General features: G+C 46.9%; 1 protein-coding gene across 2 annotated transcripts in view; it reads right to left on the reverse strand.

The window, feature by feature from the left end:
• The window catches only part of LOC133344868 (transcription factor CP2-like protein 1), a 31,374-nt gene extending 15,404 nt beyond the window's left edge, over positions 1-15,970 (reverse strand). The window contains exons 1-6 of one of the 2 annotated variants that reach the window (XM_061555139.1): positions 15,580-15,970; positions 7,616-7,767; positions 4,306-4,382; positions 3,159-3,264; positions 1,642-1,748; positions 284-436 (exon numbers count right to left, since the gene is read on the reverse strand). In XM_061555139.1, the coding sequence (XP_061411123.1) occupies positions 284-436; positions 1,642-1,748; positions 3,159-3,264; positions 4,306-4,382; positions 7,616-7,767; positions 15,580-15,644 (660 nt within the window). In that variant the 5' untranslated portion in view covers positions 15,645-15,970. The remainder of the gene's footprint in view (positions 1-283; positions 437-1,641; positions 1,749-3,158; positions 3,265-4,305; positions 4,383-7,615; positions 7,768-15,579) is intronic. The other variant, XM_061555140.1, reaches the window with a different exon arrangement.
• Positions 15,971-16,189: the final 219 nt, after the last annotated feature.

A 16,189-nucleotide genomic window follows, 5' to 3' on the forward strand; every position in this document is an offset into this window, starting at 1 on the left:
GCCAACACCTGTGACGATTATCTGAACTGGTGCTGGGCCTCTCCTCGGTCGACTCAGCCTCAAATGAGTTCCTGGTGCCATGTGTAAACATCATCACTTGGGAGACAAAGGCGGCCGGGCATGGTGCTGGCCACCCACCACATCGTGTGCCGTGCCGGCCTTGATAGGTCCTCGTTAATGACACATGCCCCAACAGTATGTTAAGGCTATACGGGAGATCTCTATCTTTGTTATGGTAGCACACACACACACACACAGCCTTAAGGATTCGGTGTGTCCTCACCTTGAAGACCTTGACCTGGCAGCTGGCGGAGTGCAGGTGCTCTGTGTATTCCCCACTCTCGTCCTGCTTGAATGTATCGAACTGGATTCGGAAGGGCACCCCCTTCTCACCGCCATGCTTGCGCGGCGTGAACTCCGTGCTGATGCAGTTCACCTGTACGCAGGTCACGTCACGTGACATCGAGAAAAGCCGACAGATTATTTGTTTTCCGTGTTGCCAGTTTTTTTTTATCGCCAAACGCTTAAAGGAGTTATCTAAACGACCGAGCTCGTTGCTAACATTTATCTGACACTGGCGAACCAGTATCACATTACGACTTGAGTCATGCAATTGCTTCCACAGTCTGGGTTTTCAGTCAGCACTTTTTAATAAATATTTGCAGTGAGGAATTTTAAATATGAGCACGATTTGTGATAAGAGCGTACGAGTGACATTAATGTACCGCCCAAGCTAATTTGTACAAATTGTTGCGTGAAAGATACATGAAGGATGTGCACAGTTTAAAGATTCTTGCAGTAGTCTTACATAAACCGCGGTATGAATGGGATATATTATTATTATTACTAGACTTTTGCACGTCCAAGGACGGGTGTATTGCAGTAAATCTGAAACTTGCAAGTGAAGAGCAGACCGCGACGTGATATATTCATTGCATCAATTCGTGTGCAATTTGTAAGGCCGCAGTGACACAGACTTATTTCATTTAAAGGTTATAATCCCTTGTTCATCATGACGTCCTTTTTACTTTGATGTCTCAATAGCGCTACGGAGACCACGTGACGTGAGGGTTCTGCCTTTGTAGTGAGGGTTGTGAGTTGACGCCGAGGAGGGGGGAGGAGGCGCCTCGCCCCCCCCCCCCCATGTGGAGTGACGTCACCCGCTAATTATTATTAATGTGGGGGGGTGTCCATTTGGAGTGACGTCACCTGCTCATGATTATTAATAAGGGGTGTCCATGTGGAGGACGAAACCTGTTCAGTATTATTAATGAGGGGGGCTGGTCGACGTGGAGTGACGTCACGCGCATTACACACTGGCATTCTTGGGTAAATATAGTAGTAAATTGCCGGGAGTGGAGCGTTTACACAGTAGTTTGCACACTTCGCTTATCAACTCTATGACCGGAGTTCAATTCCCACACTGGTTGGCGTCGGTGTAGGAATAATATCTAAACCATTCCTGGACCTGCTCCCTTCCTTCACCAACCCACACTGACCACCATGTTAAAACAATCCCCACGAGTGACATGGTATGTAAAGGTTGTCATGGTGGATTGACAAAGGGCTATAAATATTATGTATTACGATGATTATTATTTCATCGGATGGTCGAGCTCACTACTGCCCTGGCTGTGTTACCTGGATGAAGGCAGAGGAGCGCTTGGTCGGGTCCCAGAGGAACTCGACGGTGTTGAGCTGAGTGGGGTTCGTGCGTGGGTCCACAATCCCCACGGAGAGCGGCACGTCTAACCATGTGCGGAAGAAATACGGCAACGAATTAACTAAATAATTATCAGCCACAGCATGGGCTGATAATTCACATTACCATGTTTTTAGCACAGATTAACTGGTTAATAGTGTGTGTGCATCAAAAATGTGTCCCGTCTGCTTCTTCAACAGTGAATGTTACAGATCCTGTAACAGGTCATGTGTGTGTACGTTATAGTCTACATTTGAAAATGACACGTAAATTACCTAACTGGGATGAAGCAATATAGCAATGGCGCTTCCTACCGTGAAGCTACTGCTGACTATGGCTCTCTGTGAAACAGTGCCTTCGTGATGGACTTGCACTACAAGATGGGGGCAAATATCAAATGATTCTTCTTCTTTCGTATGGCATAATGAAAAGGCAATAGTTTTGATGGATGTTATAGTTGAATGTTCAGTTTTGTCAACCAATCCAAGGAGGCAGTAGACGGCAACACTGCCAAGATGTGCAAGAATGAGGTGCTCGTCAGTGACGTGTTTGTTGGTTTGGCTTGCTCTAATTCTAACGCCAACCCTCTTTAGGTCCAGTGTGCACGTGTAATACAGAAGCAGGCAGCCAGCTCTGCATCCTGCCACCTTCTCTAACAAAAATGCTCAAATTGTGGCATCCTTGATAACATCCCACTGCAGGAGGAGGCTGTTAGAACCCCTGGTGGGTTGGGTGGATATATTTTCTCTCTAGCTGCAAAAATCCTCAAAAAATAAATTTTAAAAGTACGTTTTTCACAATGCTGGCTGGGCACCCCCCTTATTCGAAACACGTGCATCTCAGGCGGTGATATTCGGCGGAAAGATTAAAAAAATTGATAGCGTGCCACATTTTTGTTCCGCAGTGCTTACTAGCGCAATACTGCTGGGCTCTTTGAATGGCATGCAGAGCAAATGCTGACTTGCAATTTCAGGCCCAGTCAACGTGTATGAGATTCCCAAGAGATTTAGTAGATATGCATGGCATTTCTTTTTTGAATTTGTCACCTTGGGAGCTAAAAGAAGTGAAGTCTTAATTCTGATAATTGGAGATCCATTGGTCACCAGTGGTGGCTGGCAGGTCAGATTTTTGGTGGGCTGCTGTGAGAAGGAATTGGGCCTTTTTTTCTCCAGGTGTGGAATTATTTTCACCCCTTTTGCTAAATTAATTAATTGGCGAAGGATGGCAGCGCTCGGTGGGAGTGGCTTGAGTCGGTCAAGGAGATTCCGAAATTTTGGCTAGACAAAGCTGCCCCCCCCATCCATATTTTGAATCGATTTGAAATAAATATTTTTTAAATGACGTTAACGATTATTTTTTTGGGTGGGGGCACCACCCCCTATGCCCCGAAAAAAGAAATGTGGGCGACTTTTTGACGTATAGGCGGTTCTGCAGTTGCCAAAACCATGGCAATTACCAATGTCAAGAATGCGGTCTCCTGGGCGATTCCAGCGCCAACCCTCCAGCTGCTGGTGCTCCGTGTACTGCAGCCGCCGGTCGTGGAACACGACGCGCACGATGCTCTGCACATGAGCACACACGCCCAGCAACGCCAACCATGAGATACAAGGCCACCGATAAATGCCTGGGGGTGGGTGCACACTACTGGGGTAGTGTCCTGCGGTTGCTCTCACACCGGAGTTTGGTGTTGTGGGGATGGTCTAGTTGTATGTGTACGTGTTTGGGTGATTTGTTTACCTTTGTTGTACTTTGTACTACTATCATGTTTGTGTATTGTTGTTGTAACGTTCTTACCCGCCCCTACTGGACATCTGTGAAAAATAGCTTCGTAGCGCATCGGATGCCTCCGGTGTAAATAAAATATTTGGATTCTGAAGCGGATAAAAAAAGAGGGCAATCTCAAGCACATTTGAGCTTTTCGTTGTTATTCTCATTCGTTGTGCATAATGTCTATACTGTATTGTTTTTTCATCTGGTCTGCAATCACTTCCATCCTGAAAATGTATCACAGATACTCCTTTGTCCTGGCTACATTGAGATGTACTGCGTGGGAGGCTCTTGTATAAATAATAGATGACGGGCAGACCCCAGATTGCGCACTGAGGAGACAGCGAGTGCCGAGGAGGTGTGATGTACCACGCTCATGATTTACGGCCTGGGCTCGCTGCGAGCGATCCAGAAGGGTGCAGCAGATGCCAGCGACTGCAATTCTCAACCAGCGCAATGTTTTGTTATTTGTTATTGTAGCCAATGTACCCCGTGTGATTAGAAGGAAGAGGATTATTCATCACAATGCATTACTCTTATCTGATATCACACATGGGGACATAAGTTATCGTGCGGCATTCTTTGCTACCATCAAGAAAAGGTTGCCAAATCAGTTAATGACGTTTATATTTAAATAAAACAGGATGGACTTTAGCCGAACGCCAAACTCGGGCACAGTTCCAGGGCTGATGGATAGTGGAGGGAGCGGTGGGGGGTGGTTGGTTTGCAAGGGTGGAGGGTGGGAAACGCGGCCCAAGAACAGCGCGTCCTGGTGGCGTGCATCTGCCGGTTTATTTTCAGCGTGCCTTTTGAGAGACGGTGGCTGCGAGCATTACCTTCACGAGCTTCCCGTTGAGCTCAGCCAGCTCCCCGATCTTCCTGTTGTCCAGCAATCGCACTTCGTACGACTGCCCTACGCAAGTGTAGGGACGGCACGGCAAGGAACAGGAGAGATGGCACAGCGTAAACAAGGCAGAACGGTATCGCTCGCTCTTCCACAATTTTAAGGGGCCAAAAAACGTCAGCGGGAGAACTGGTATTATGGGCTGAGCGTCCGCGGACAGACCGTTCCGAAATGTCTTGCCAGTGACGGTGGTTAACGTAAACTCACGTTGAGTTTTAACACCGCTTCTCAGCCGTTTGGCTCAGTGCAGTTATCTGTTTCAAGCATAGTATCTGATGCATAGCACGTTGGGATTGCCTGTATTAATGGGGGTTGCCCACTGTTTACGTACGGTGTCTTGATGTGCAGTAGCACTTAGATGCTATGTTCATCTACGTTGTATTGTACTGTCCAGATTTAATGGTGCAGGAAACATAGGACACTGGTTATTACTGTGGGTTAAATGTCACAGTGACATGGCCTGAGATATAGGTATGTGGCATTAAAAACAAAGTTGCAAAGAAGTTAAATTACATAATAAATCCTGCTTCATTTTTTTATTATTATTTTTTACTTCATGAACCTCAGTTGGATTCATAATATGTTCGAGAATAATTAAAATATGGCTTGGGCACGTGTTGAGATGAGACAGAGAAGATGCGTTTAGAAGAACTATGGAGATGCCATCAGTGCAGGGTGGCAGGAGGAAAGGGAGACCGAGGGTGAGAGGGAAGGATGCTATGAAACGAGATGTGAGGAGAGTGGATGTGACGACAGAAGAGGCACAGAATAGCTGCTCATGGGGAAAGAAAATGCAAGCAGCCGACCTCGGGCAATAATGGAACTTCTGCCATTTATGTGCTCCCTGTCATTCGGGTCAAAGATCAAACAAAACCTGAGCCATGGTTCAATCCCTCATTCGCGCAGCCAGGCACAACGGGGGTGCGCTCACCCAAGTCAGCGCGGCTGCTAGGGCAGGCTGTTCTGGCGCTACCGGGCCGCATCGGTTGCCATGTTAACAACCCCGAAACACTGCGACGCGCGAGATGGAGCGATATCCAACTTTTGTGAATAAATGAGCGAGAGGCACCGACGGCAACAGAGCGACGCGTGGCCACCGACGCGAGCGAGCGTGCGCCGGGGCGCAGGGAGCGCATCTCACTCACGACATAAACCCGATGCCACAGTTGGCATCGTGTGGTTGAAGCAATCGCAGCATAATGCAATGGGGAACATAAAAAAAATCACACACACACGCCAAGAGAAATAAATTATTAACCGACCGCTACGCATCATTTTTACTTCCTGATAGCGTGTGCCTAACGATGTCGTTGCTATGTGGTACCAGCATTTTACGCTCGAGCGGGATTGCCCAACGATGAAATCTAAGAGCGTGCGCTCGTAAAGTGCACTCATGCCCATCGAGTCCTCCTTCCCTTGCGGAGCTCATGCAGGTGCTCTCTGCGTTCTAGTCGTGGAATCCATCAACTTATTCCACTCCATGTGTTGTTTTTTTGCACAACGTACACAATCACACGCGGTACACCACCTGTGCAGCCGAGGCAGTGCCCACATGCTGGTGCAGACTGCGTGGACACCCGTGACCGACATCATCACAGGTAGCTTTATTAATGTGCTGTCAAAGCGCGAGAGGCATTCAATATCCAGAGGCTGAGTTGTCAGCACGGGCGAGAGAGAGAGAGAGAGACGGTGAAACCAGAAACACTTCACGGAGGTGGCATTTGATGCATGTTTGCAGGGGAGGACAGCGAGAAGAAGGACTGAGACTCGACTTAATTACCACCCTGCACCCAATACCTGTCTACACGTGAGCCAGAAATCAGCACAAATGTCAGTCTGGCCAGACTCCGTAATATTAATGGCGCTGCTAAACTGTGACAGAAAAATGCACTTTAGTGCTGGAAAACGCCACCTCTACTGAACATGACCACACTCAAGCCCTGAAATCGTTGAGTCGTGTCCTTTGGGATTGCAAAGAGCACGTAAAACTTTGTCCGGCACAAAGGCTCAGGTAATGGCAACGTGGACTGGTCTCATGCTACCCTTTGCTCTGAACATAAGGCTTTTTAAAAACGAAATCAATATGGGTCATCTCTGGTTACTGCCGCATCACTTGTATTGCATCTGAACATTCAGAACCCCGTGGACAAACAGCGTTATCAGGAGGTGGGGCTGACTGGTCAATTAGCATTGTGTGTGTAACTTACGTTGCACAAGTTAATTGTAAATCGGACACTGAGAGACGCCAACGTCACACAGAAGCTTCTAGCTCAGCGTTTCACGTGGATCTTGCCAAACAACCCCATGAAAAAACTGAGATAAATTGGCAACAAACACAGATATGACAGTTGCCTTACTTGTGCCGAGTGCCTATATACGTTGATGGAAGGAATATGCAACCCAACAAAACTAAAAACTCTGATAATGATAGGTACGTCTGATGCTTCTTTAAATGTTAAATATGTTAAAGTTAGAATCAATTGCATTATTACGGCACTCTAATACATCAATGCAGTGACATCAGTCGAGTGCTATGAGAGAGCAGCTGGCCACGATGAATTTTCATTAGCCATGACCTATCCACTGCTGGATGAAGACCATCTCTCACAGTCCCGTGATACAACAGTCAATTTAGCTGCCGCACGCTCGTTGATTACATTTTTTAAAATAAATATATCTTTTTTCATATAGAAAGTTGAAACGTCTCAGACAGCCTGGGACCCAGGGCCTGAATAGCTACAAGATATGGGCCATTCGTTTTTGTTTGGCTTCTCTCTTCCCTTAAGACGGGTGTAATCAGGGATGGTGGCCGACCTGGAATAATACTTCCGCAGCTCCTCTTCTTGGTCCTTTCGGTAAAGTCACGTAGAAGGGAAGTAATAAAATAATAAAAATAAAACATAACAAAATAATTCTCACGACGTTTCGGCCACAACGCCTTCTCGACAGACCTGTTTTCCACCTGAAGATGGCTGCTTGCGTTGTGGTCGAAACGTCGTGAGAATTATTTTGTTATGTTTTACTTTTATTATTTTATTATTTCCCTTCTACGTGACTTTACCAAAAGAACCAAGAAGATGAATCCCTGCAGTCACGAAAGCTTTAAATCGAAACTTCCGCAGCTGGTACACACGTCCCCTCGGCGGCGTGCCCGTGGCCGCCAGTCACACGCCACCTACTCCAGTCCACCATCGACGCAGGAAATATTCGGTCAATCGGCGGGCAGCAGCAGCAGCGCGTACCCTGGTTGAGGTAGGTGAGCGTCTCTTCGTGCAGCTTCACGGCCGGCGAACTGGCCGCGCACATCACGTACTGGAGCGGCGGCGACTTGGAGTCCGGCTCGCTGGGCATGTTGCTCTCCTCCTGCTTGAAGATGGGCAGCGCCAACACGTCTCTGCAGACGCGCACGCACAAAGAAGAGCGTGGGAAAATTAAAACAATGCACGCGCCGCCGCGGCTATGCAGGTGAAGGGGGTGGGGGGGGGGGAAGGTGACACACGTGGTCATAGGTGGCTGCCGCAGACTGCTGAGAGCTAAGCATTTTTTTTTGTTTGGCAAAATTTAATTTCGCGGCGCTCGCTTCAGGCTGACAGCTTTTCAGAACGCTTGAACAACAACAATCCATGTCGGCAATCTCTCCATCGGCGGCAGGGGCATCTCGACCCAGACTGTGCCGACGCAGCCCGTCAGCACCGTCACTCGTCGCGCGGAGTCAGAGGTGAGCGGTGTCGATCCCCTCTCCTCCGACAGCGCCACACGCCGCTCGCTCGCACGGCATGACCAGACAATGCAGGCTGGCTATTACATAATCCGATTAAACTTTTCGAGATCGTATCATGGCCAAAGCTGTTGATGCCACCATGCCGACGCTTATGTTCATGTTTTTGTTTTTTGTTTGTTGCGGTTGCACCCGATTCAAGAGCCGAATGGCTCACAGGGCTATACCTAATAAATGAACTTGAACTTAATATCTTTATACTTTAAACATTGTTCATTAGGGGGAGCGGGCGGGCGGTGGCAAAACGGTTAGCACACAACCGTGCCATGAACCATACGACCCGAGTTTGAATCCCGCCCACGGCTAACATCAGTGGTGAGTGATGTCTGAACCAGTCTTGGCTCATCCCTCTTTACCAACCCACACTGGCCAGTGTTGTGTTCAGTCAACACAGCCTCAGTGACCAATAGGGGGTGAGGAGGAGACCTTGATCCAGAAGTGGATTGGCCAAGGGCCATACGTGACGATTATGAATATTCGTCATCATTCAACACAGCCTCCACAAGTCGACACTCGGTTCCACATTCCTGCGAGGAAAATATCCATCGAGAATCTGCACACGAGTTGATATATGACTTAAATGCTTAGTGTAATGGTTTAAAAACTAATTGTGCGAATATTATACAATTGAACTGTATTATAACTGCATTTTAACTTTAGTGTGATTGATCAGTGTGAAAATGTACCTTGCACCGCATTTTTTTACGTTTTCACAAAATCTTATATCGTAACAGGCTTACATTTTACTGACAGTGGAAATGTTGCGCGAAATGTCAAAGTCTACTCTGCAAGTGGCCACCAGAACCTCCAGATAATGGGGAGAGGAGAAAGTTTAATTGAAATCTTAACTGCTATTCAAATTAACTTGTTTTAATTTCTATTAAGCGTAACATATCATATTACTGTACTTAAAAACTCAAACCCGTGAACAACACTGTCTCATCTTCTTGGTTCTTTCGGTAAAGTCACGTAGAAGGGAAATAATAAAATAATACAAATATAACATAATAAAATACATTATTATGTTTTATTCTTATTATTATAATAAAATACATTATTATGTTTTATTTTTATTATTTTATTATTTCCCTTCTACGTGACTTTACCGAAAGAACCAAGAAGATGAATCCCTGCAGTCACGAAAGCTTTAAATCGAAACACTGTCTTATCATCATGGGACCTCCCTTGCCAGAATCAAAATATAAGAATAGGCTTTACCCTTTCTGGCAATAAAACAGGTGTTAAGATGTTAAAACACCAAACAGAAACCGTTTGCAAGGAATCATGTCTGCATTCACCACATATACTTGTGGTGAACATGCAAAAAAAAATGCTCTGATATTATATGCATTGTCTTTAAAACTGATTGGTCCACACCAGAGATAGCTTTCTTTAGAGCCTAGTCTCAAACAGTGTTAACACAATCGGCTTTCGCAAACCAATGTCATGATTTTCTATATATTTGTGTTAGGCCACGAAATTATCTTACCAAATCTGCCTCGTGAAGGCCATCCACCACCTGACATAGCCAAACAAATTGTCACATGTGCCACACACGAATTTAACACCAACCCAAATAGTTATTGATTCAGCTCGCCCGTCAATAAAAGTTAGCAATCAGATACGACGATTTGTTGAAAACGACATCAAAACATAACCAGGACAAGATCCAGGAAGTCAGGATAACAAGCCATGAAGTCAGAATAAATTAATTGTAGTACTTTTAAACATGGAGATATAATTTATCTTATCAGTAAGAAATGAATGTTCGTTTTGTTTTGGGACAAACATAACCTCTGGTTTGCGCCAAATATTGAGATTGAGATTAAAGCTGATAATTAGCTTACTTATTTTGGCTTGGTTTTTTTAAATAAATCATACAATTATATAGACTTTGATTTCAACAATGTAAAAAAGCATGAGGACGACTCACGAAAATGGCAAGATGAAAAAAATATAAATGAATAGCGATGGAAAATGTATAATGGTGGATGATGATGCGTGGTGACGCTGGCGATGATAACGCTGCCGATGATGGTGGTACTGCTGCAGCCAATAATGATGATACTAACAGTGCTCTGATGATGATGATGATGATCATGATGGCACGGCTGCTACTGCAGCAGCTCATTATAGCTCATCAGATGTCTTCATAACTCATCGGATTCCTCCAGGATAAATAAATATTATGATTCTTACGATGACAGCCGAGCGTTACATGTCACCCTAGGCTGAACCTGGCGGTGTTCAACTCGTTTACAAAAGTAAACTCAGCACGTAGGTAAAAAAATAAAATTAATAAAAGTAAAATAAAAATAAAATAAAAATCACGACGTTTCAGAGGCAACACAAGCTTCCGTCTTCAGATAGACGGAAGCTTGTGTCACGACGTTTCGGAGGCAACAGGCTTCCTCTCACTTGATACAGCAATCGTGCTGTGACGGTTCCACCTGAAGACGGAAGCTTGTGTTGCCTCCGAAACGTCGTGATTTTTATTTTATTTTTATTTCACTTTTATAAATTTTAATTTTTACCTACGTGACTTTACCGAAAAAACCTAAGAATATGAATCCTTGCAGTCACGAAAGCTTCAAATCTAGAATCAGCACGGAGGCACAGCCACTGCATCCAGCCTGGTGTCAGGAGAGATCCTGACACCAATGCCACAGTGTTCAGCGCGCTGCCACCCAACCCACCCACCACCTCTGCCCGTCTGGCACAACTGATAAGGGGATGCACGTGTGACGACACCAATTTAAAGGACGTCGCCCGCTTCCCAACGTTGCCCCCCCCCCACTTGCCCCCCACTTGCCCCCCACTTGCCCCCCACCCACATGCCCCCCCCCCCCACATGCCCCCCCCCCCACATGCCCCCCATGGTGAATTCACGTTGCCGCGGGCCGATGCGGGGTAATCATTCGTGGCGTTCAAGCTCCGCGTTACCAGTGCGCCAAGCGCGGTGCTTTGATGACCCAATTAACGCGCCCGCACGCAAGGTTCAGGTTAAATGAAGTTAGTCAAATATTTGGTTTGTTTCCCGAAACAAATAAGCGGCGCGTAGAGGAGGTTAATTATTCGTTGAAAAGTTGGGGGATTTTTTGTTGTTGTTGTTGTACTCAATTTTTGAGTAACACGCGTGCGGCCCTTTATGCAGCAAGACGAATAACTAACTACACGTGGCTGTGTGCGCGTCCTGTGCGCGTACTGTGCACACGGCTACCCGAGTTCGATTATCCCGCTCACGACCAAGAGCAGTGGCGAATATTTGAACCGGTCCTGGGCCTTCCTTAGGTCGTCTCAGCCGTAAATGAGTGCTGCAACTGGTGCGGTGCGTGAGCACGTGAGCCTTGGGGGCACAAAGCGGGCTTTAATAGGTGCTGGCCAACAGCACTTTCCCCAACGGTCTTCTATAGGCTACATGGGGGATCTTTGTCTTTTTTATATCCTTTATATTAAGTTCGCTTGCTTGCTTGCGTGCTTGCGTGCTTGCTTGCGTGCTTGCGTGCTTGCTTACGACCGTGCAAATCTTTCGGTCGTTTTTTAACCCACTTCCCGTGATCCAATCGAGCTGACATTTTCCACACAGACTCATTGTGCGTGACAATTAATTTTCGTGAAAAATGTTTTCCAAAATTTTACACTGTTTAGGGGAATTTTTTTAAATATTTAATTACCAATTGCTTAATGCTGGAAGACAATCATCTGACCCATAGGTGGCAGCCATCTCAAGCCAGAGGACGAGAGGACTCGAGCCGCCACGCATATAAAGGATTTAGAGTGAAAAACTTTGTTTTTACGGGTTATTTTTATTATTTGACCAGAAAAACGCAACCCCATGTACCATGCTAGAGACAGCTCAATTGTAGATATGTTATTAGCCACATTAAAATATTGTGAAAGGTAATATTGCTACGACTTAATGTACTGTATTGTGATTAAAATGTAAAACTTTGCACGTGCATAGTTTTCATCATTACAAGTAATAATTTACAGAACTTCATCATGGGATCTCCTTTGCCAGTACCAAAATATACTAATAGGGTTTTTCCCCTTTTTTTCTTGCCAGAAAAAAGGGGAAAAACCCTATTAGTATAATTTACAGAACTGTTAATCCACTGCTGGATGAAGGCCTCTGGCTGAGTTTATGGCGCAATGCGTCGCTCGCCGCCCCCACGTTCACACACCAACTACACTTTGAGTTGATTTAGCCTCTTGCGCCCAAGCGCTTCATTGACTCTATGTTTTAGTAAGATGTGATATCCATCCACTTAATGAATGGAGCGCTGTACTTAAGCGTTTATTCAGAACGTATTACGGCGCCTCGAGAAGAGCGATGTGACTAACAATGGACCATTTGTCGTCACTGATATTCCCCCCCCCCCCGCCCAATAAACATTAAGTGCTATACGTGTATAAAGACACGATTACACACCCTTCACATACGGATGGTTTGCTTCAAGCACTGTTCCCCGCCAGACTCGACCTATGAATAAGCAGAACGTTTAGCTCCTTACTCTTTGGTTATTTGTACCTCCTTCCCACGTCTGTCCCTCGACAAAAGACAAGACACGCATTTTGTAGACATCGCATTGTCCACGCGGGCCCGCTGGGAGTGCGTCTTTTATCAGCAGGATTTTGGTTCATCACAAGCAAAACTGTGGACCGGTTTCGACATTCAGTGTGCCATCAGCAAGTCACGAAGCGTATTGGAGAATGGTCAAATAACCGACGCGACCAGTGGCTTTACAAAAGGGCCGTGCAGAATGTGGATTTCAGTGGTCTGTCTGTTTCATGTGTTTTTATAAAGAATGTGTTTTTTTTTGTAATGTTCGATGAAACTCCAAATTAGAATATTTATTACCGCACTTAAGCAGGTGATGTAAGCGCGTGCGTTCAAGGGATACAACGGCCACCGCGGATTAATCGTGCAACCAATACACAAGCGCATAAGCCGACAGCCCCGAATTCGTTGCGACAAAAAATGGAACGGCCTAAAACAATCAATTGGTGTTCGATCGAAGCGGCTTTCCTACAACACGTGAAGTATGCGGACACTGGGGGGATGGGATGGTGGGGGGGACACGTCAAGACGACGTCTTTAGCGAGCGTTTCAAGACAATCACCGGCTCGGATGTTAATGCGCAAAAACCGCACTCAGCACCGCGGTCACTGCGGGCTGTGTAAATCAACCCGTCCCGTTTGAAGATCGCTAATGAGCGCAGGGAGGGCGGGGGAAGGGGAAGTCGACCCCACCACCACCACCACCATCATCATCATCCTCCATGTGAACACGGCAGCTCCGTTTCATGTGCGGAGACGCGGGCGTAACCCCCCCGCTGGTGCCCCTCGCTCACCTGCCCCCGAGAGGCGCCACGCTATCGGGCCGCACATCTCGGCAGTAAAACGTAGCGCGGAGGACAGCGCAACGGACGGGCTCAATAAATACAAATCAAGAGTCGTAAATCAACAAACCGCGCTACCTACCCTTCTTTTTCTTCTTCGTCTCGATCTCTCTCTCTCTGCAGTGGTTGGCCGCGGAGGATTTTTTTTTCACCAGGTAAGGCTCAATGAGCTAAATGGCTCTTTTTCAGGAGCGACCTGGCCACAGATAATAGCTCGAGGGGGTCGGTAACCCGCGGTTCCGGAGCCGCATGCGGCTCTTTAAAGACTGCTTCGTGACGTTATTTATTAAGGATCACCGTCTCGCATTCACCACCACAGTGCATTGCAGCTCTTGAAAGAGTTTTTATTTTACCGAATTCGAAAGAAATGCCGCTTCTTGTTCATTTGGTTGCCAACCTCTGTGATTGCTCAACACAGTGACTTGTCATCGATGTATAAATTTATAGCAGCCAAATACTCTAAACGCATGTTTCTAGATGTTGTGGGGAAACACTGGAGGAGCCGGAGAAAAATCCACACTACCACAGGAAGAAGTGACCTGGCCACAATGAAGTGGCTTATTATGTGGACATTTATTGCAGCCAACTACTCTAAACGCATGATTCTAAATGTGGAGGGAAAACCGGAGGACCCGGAAAAAATTCCACGTAATTACGGGGAGAACACGCAAACTCCAAATATACAACAGCAGGCGTCAGGGTCGGGATCGAACCCACGACCTCCTGTATACCAGGCGAGGTCATTAACATCTCGCCATCGTGGCGCCCCAACACGTGATCCCACTGGTCTCTCAACTCAGGTAACCCTCAGTCTTAGTTCAAATGTAAATAGCTAAAGCGAAATGCATGTTCCTGAGTGAGCATCGAGACCGTGGCGTCCCCAATTACCCACGAGCCGTCTGACCCCGTAGTTGTGATGGGTAAGAGGAGTGGATCGTGTTAAAGTGGGGCTGGTTATTGGGATCGGCGGAGGAAACCAAAGTTTGGACACAATTGATTTTCCGTAACAGTTTAGTCAAGGTATACACTAAAACTGTTGGGGCAAGTGATGTTAGCGAGAAGCTATGCAGGCCAATATATATATACAATATATTAAGGTGTAATACAACACAATATGAATGTGCAGTCCTAATTAGGGAGGCCTTCATTCAGCAGTGGACTGACAAATTAAGTTTGTGTTAATCAGCTGTTGGATAAAGGCCTCCAAACGCCGCGTCGGGTGTTTGACCATACTTCACCACACTGGGCAGTGCGGATTGGCAGAAATAGAGGTTCAGATTATAACTCGTCGCTAATGCTGGACGGCGTCGGGAATCGAACTCAGGTACTCGGGTTAATAGCGGAGTGCGCTAATCACTGCACCACCGATCCCCGCACGCAGACACATACACGTATTGTAACCAGGTCAAGAGCGTATTCAGATAAATCCGATTTGGCAAAGGTGACCTCGGTAACAGACAGAGCCTTAGTTAACAATTTAACATTCAGCGGCACTGTACAATACCCATTAACATTATTAGCACTGTGATAATGAAACCGCGTTTCTGTGACATTTCCATAAATAATCTAATCAAAACTAAATACATTCCAATTTCATTATCATGCTGAGACACGGAGATCATTTCAAACGGCGACATAATTGTTTTTCTTTGACCAAAAAATATATGCATTTATAAAACGTTCACGTATGAACCTGATATCACTCGCCTTTGATGTTAGCCTTGAGCGGGATTCAAACGGCTTCGAGCTTTACTTTTCACTCGCGCGAAATTGATGATCATCATCTAAACATCGAAAATCGTCCACAACGTGCTTGCTCCACTAATCCTCTCCACTACTCACCATTAACCGTGCACTAAAGCGGTCTCCTGGGTGGACATAAACCGAACAACCACCGCGTCCCAAGCACACGCGTTTTCTCTCTCTACCCCCCCGTGCGTTCCCCGCTACCTGCCCATTCCCCATGCTACCTCCTCCTCCTCCTCCCAAACACAAGCCAGCCATGCCCGCCGCGAGGCTCGCTTACCGCAGGTAGCTGTTGGGAGGCGTGTACTGGTGATAGTGCTCCGGCTGCGTGTGCCAAAATAGCATCTTGACCCGGCGGGCAGGTGGCGGGTGGCTGGGACTTGGGAGAATCGAGCGAGGAGGCGCTGCTGGTGATGGGAGACGCGAGTACGAGCACCCTCCTCGTCCTCTTCTGATTTGCCTCGAGCGAGCAGAGCAGTGAAGCGCGCACCCCCTAACTCAGCCCACAAGGTACCCTCTGGGTTGCGCACAGCACCTGGCCGCTCGCTCTGAGCACAACTGCCCGAGACAGCCGATGTCGCTTATATATAAAATGCACCCCCCTCTCCTCCACCTCCAGTAGACACAAACAAACGCGCACACCCTCACCTGCGCGACAAGCACTTCTCCCTTATTTGTGGTTGCGCCCTTCCCCGATTATAACCACCACCCACCCACCCACCACCACCACCCACCCACCTACACTCCCTGTTTAATGAAAATGTAAATTGATTTTGGGAGTCCGATTGCCGCGGAGCCGCGAGTCGCGTGCCGCCGCCTGCAGGACAAACGCGGCGCTCACAGCGGGGGGCGGGTGACACGCGGGTGGGGGTGTGCGTGTGTCTGTGTAT

Source organism: Lethenteron reissneri, chromosome 20 (genome assembly GCF_015708825.2).
Source record: "Lethenteron reissneri isolate LAM-NWPU_2019-01 chromosome 20, ASM1570882v1, whole genome shotgun sequence".
NCBI lineage: Eukaryota > Metazoa > Chordata > Hyperoartia > Petromyzontiformes > Petromyzontidae > Lethenteron > Lethenteron reissneri.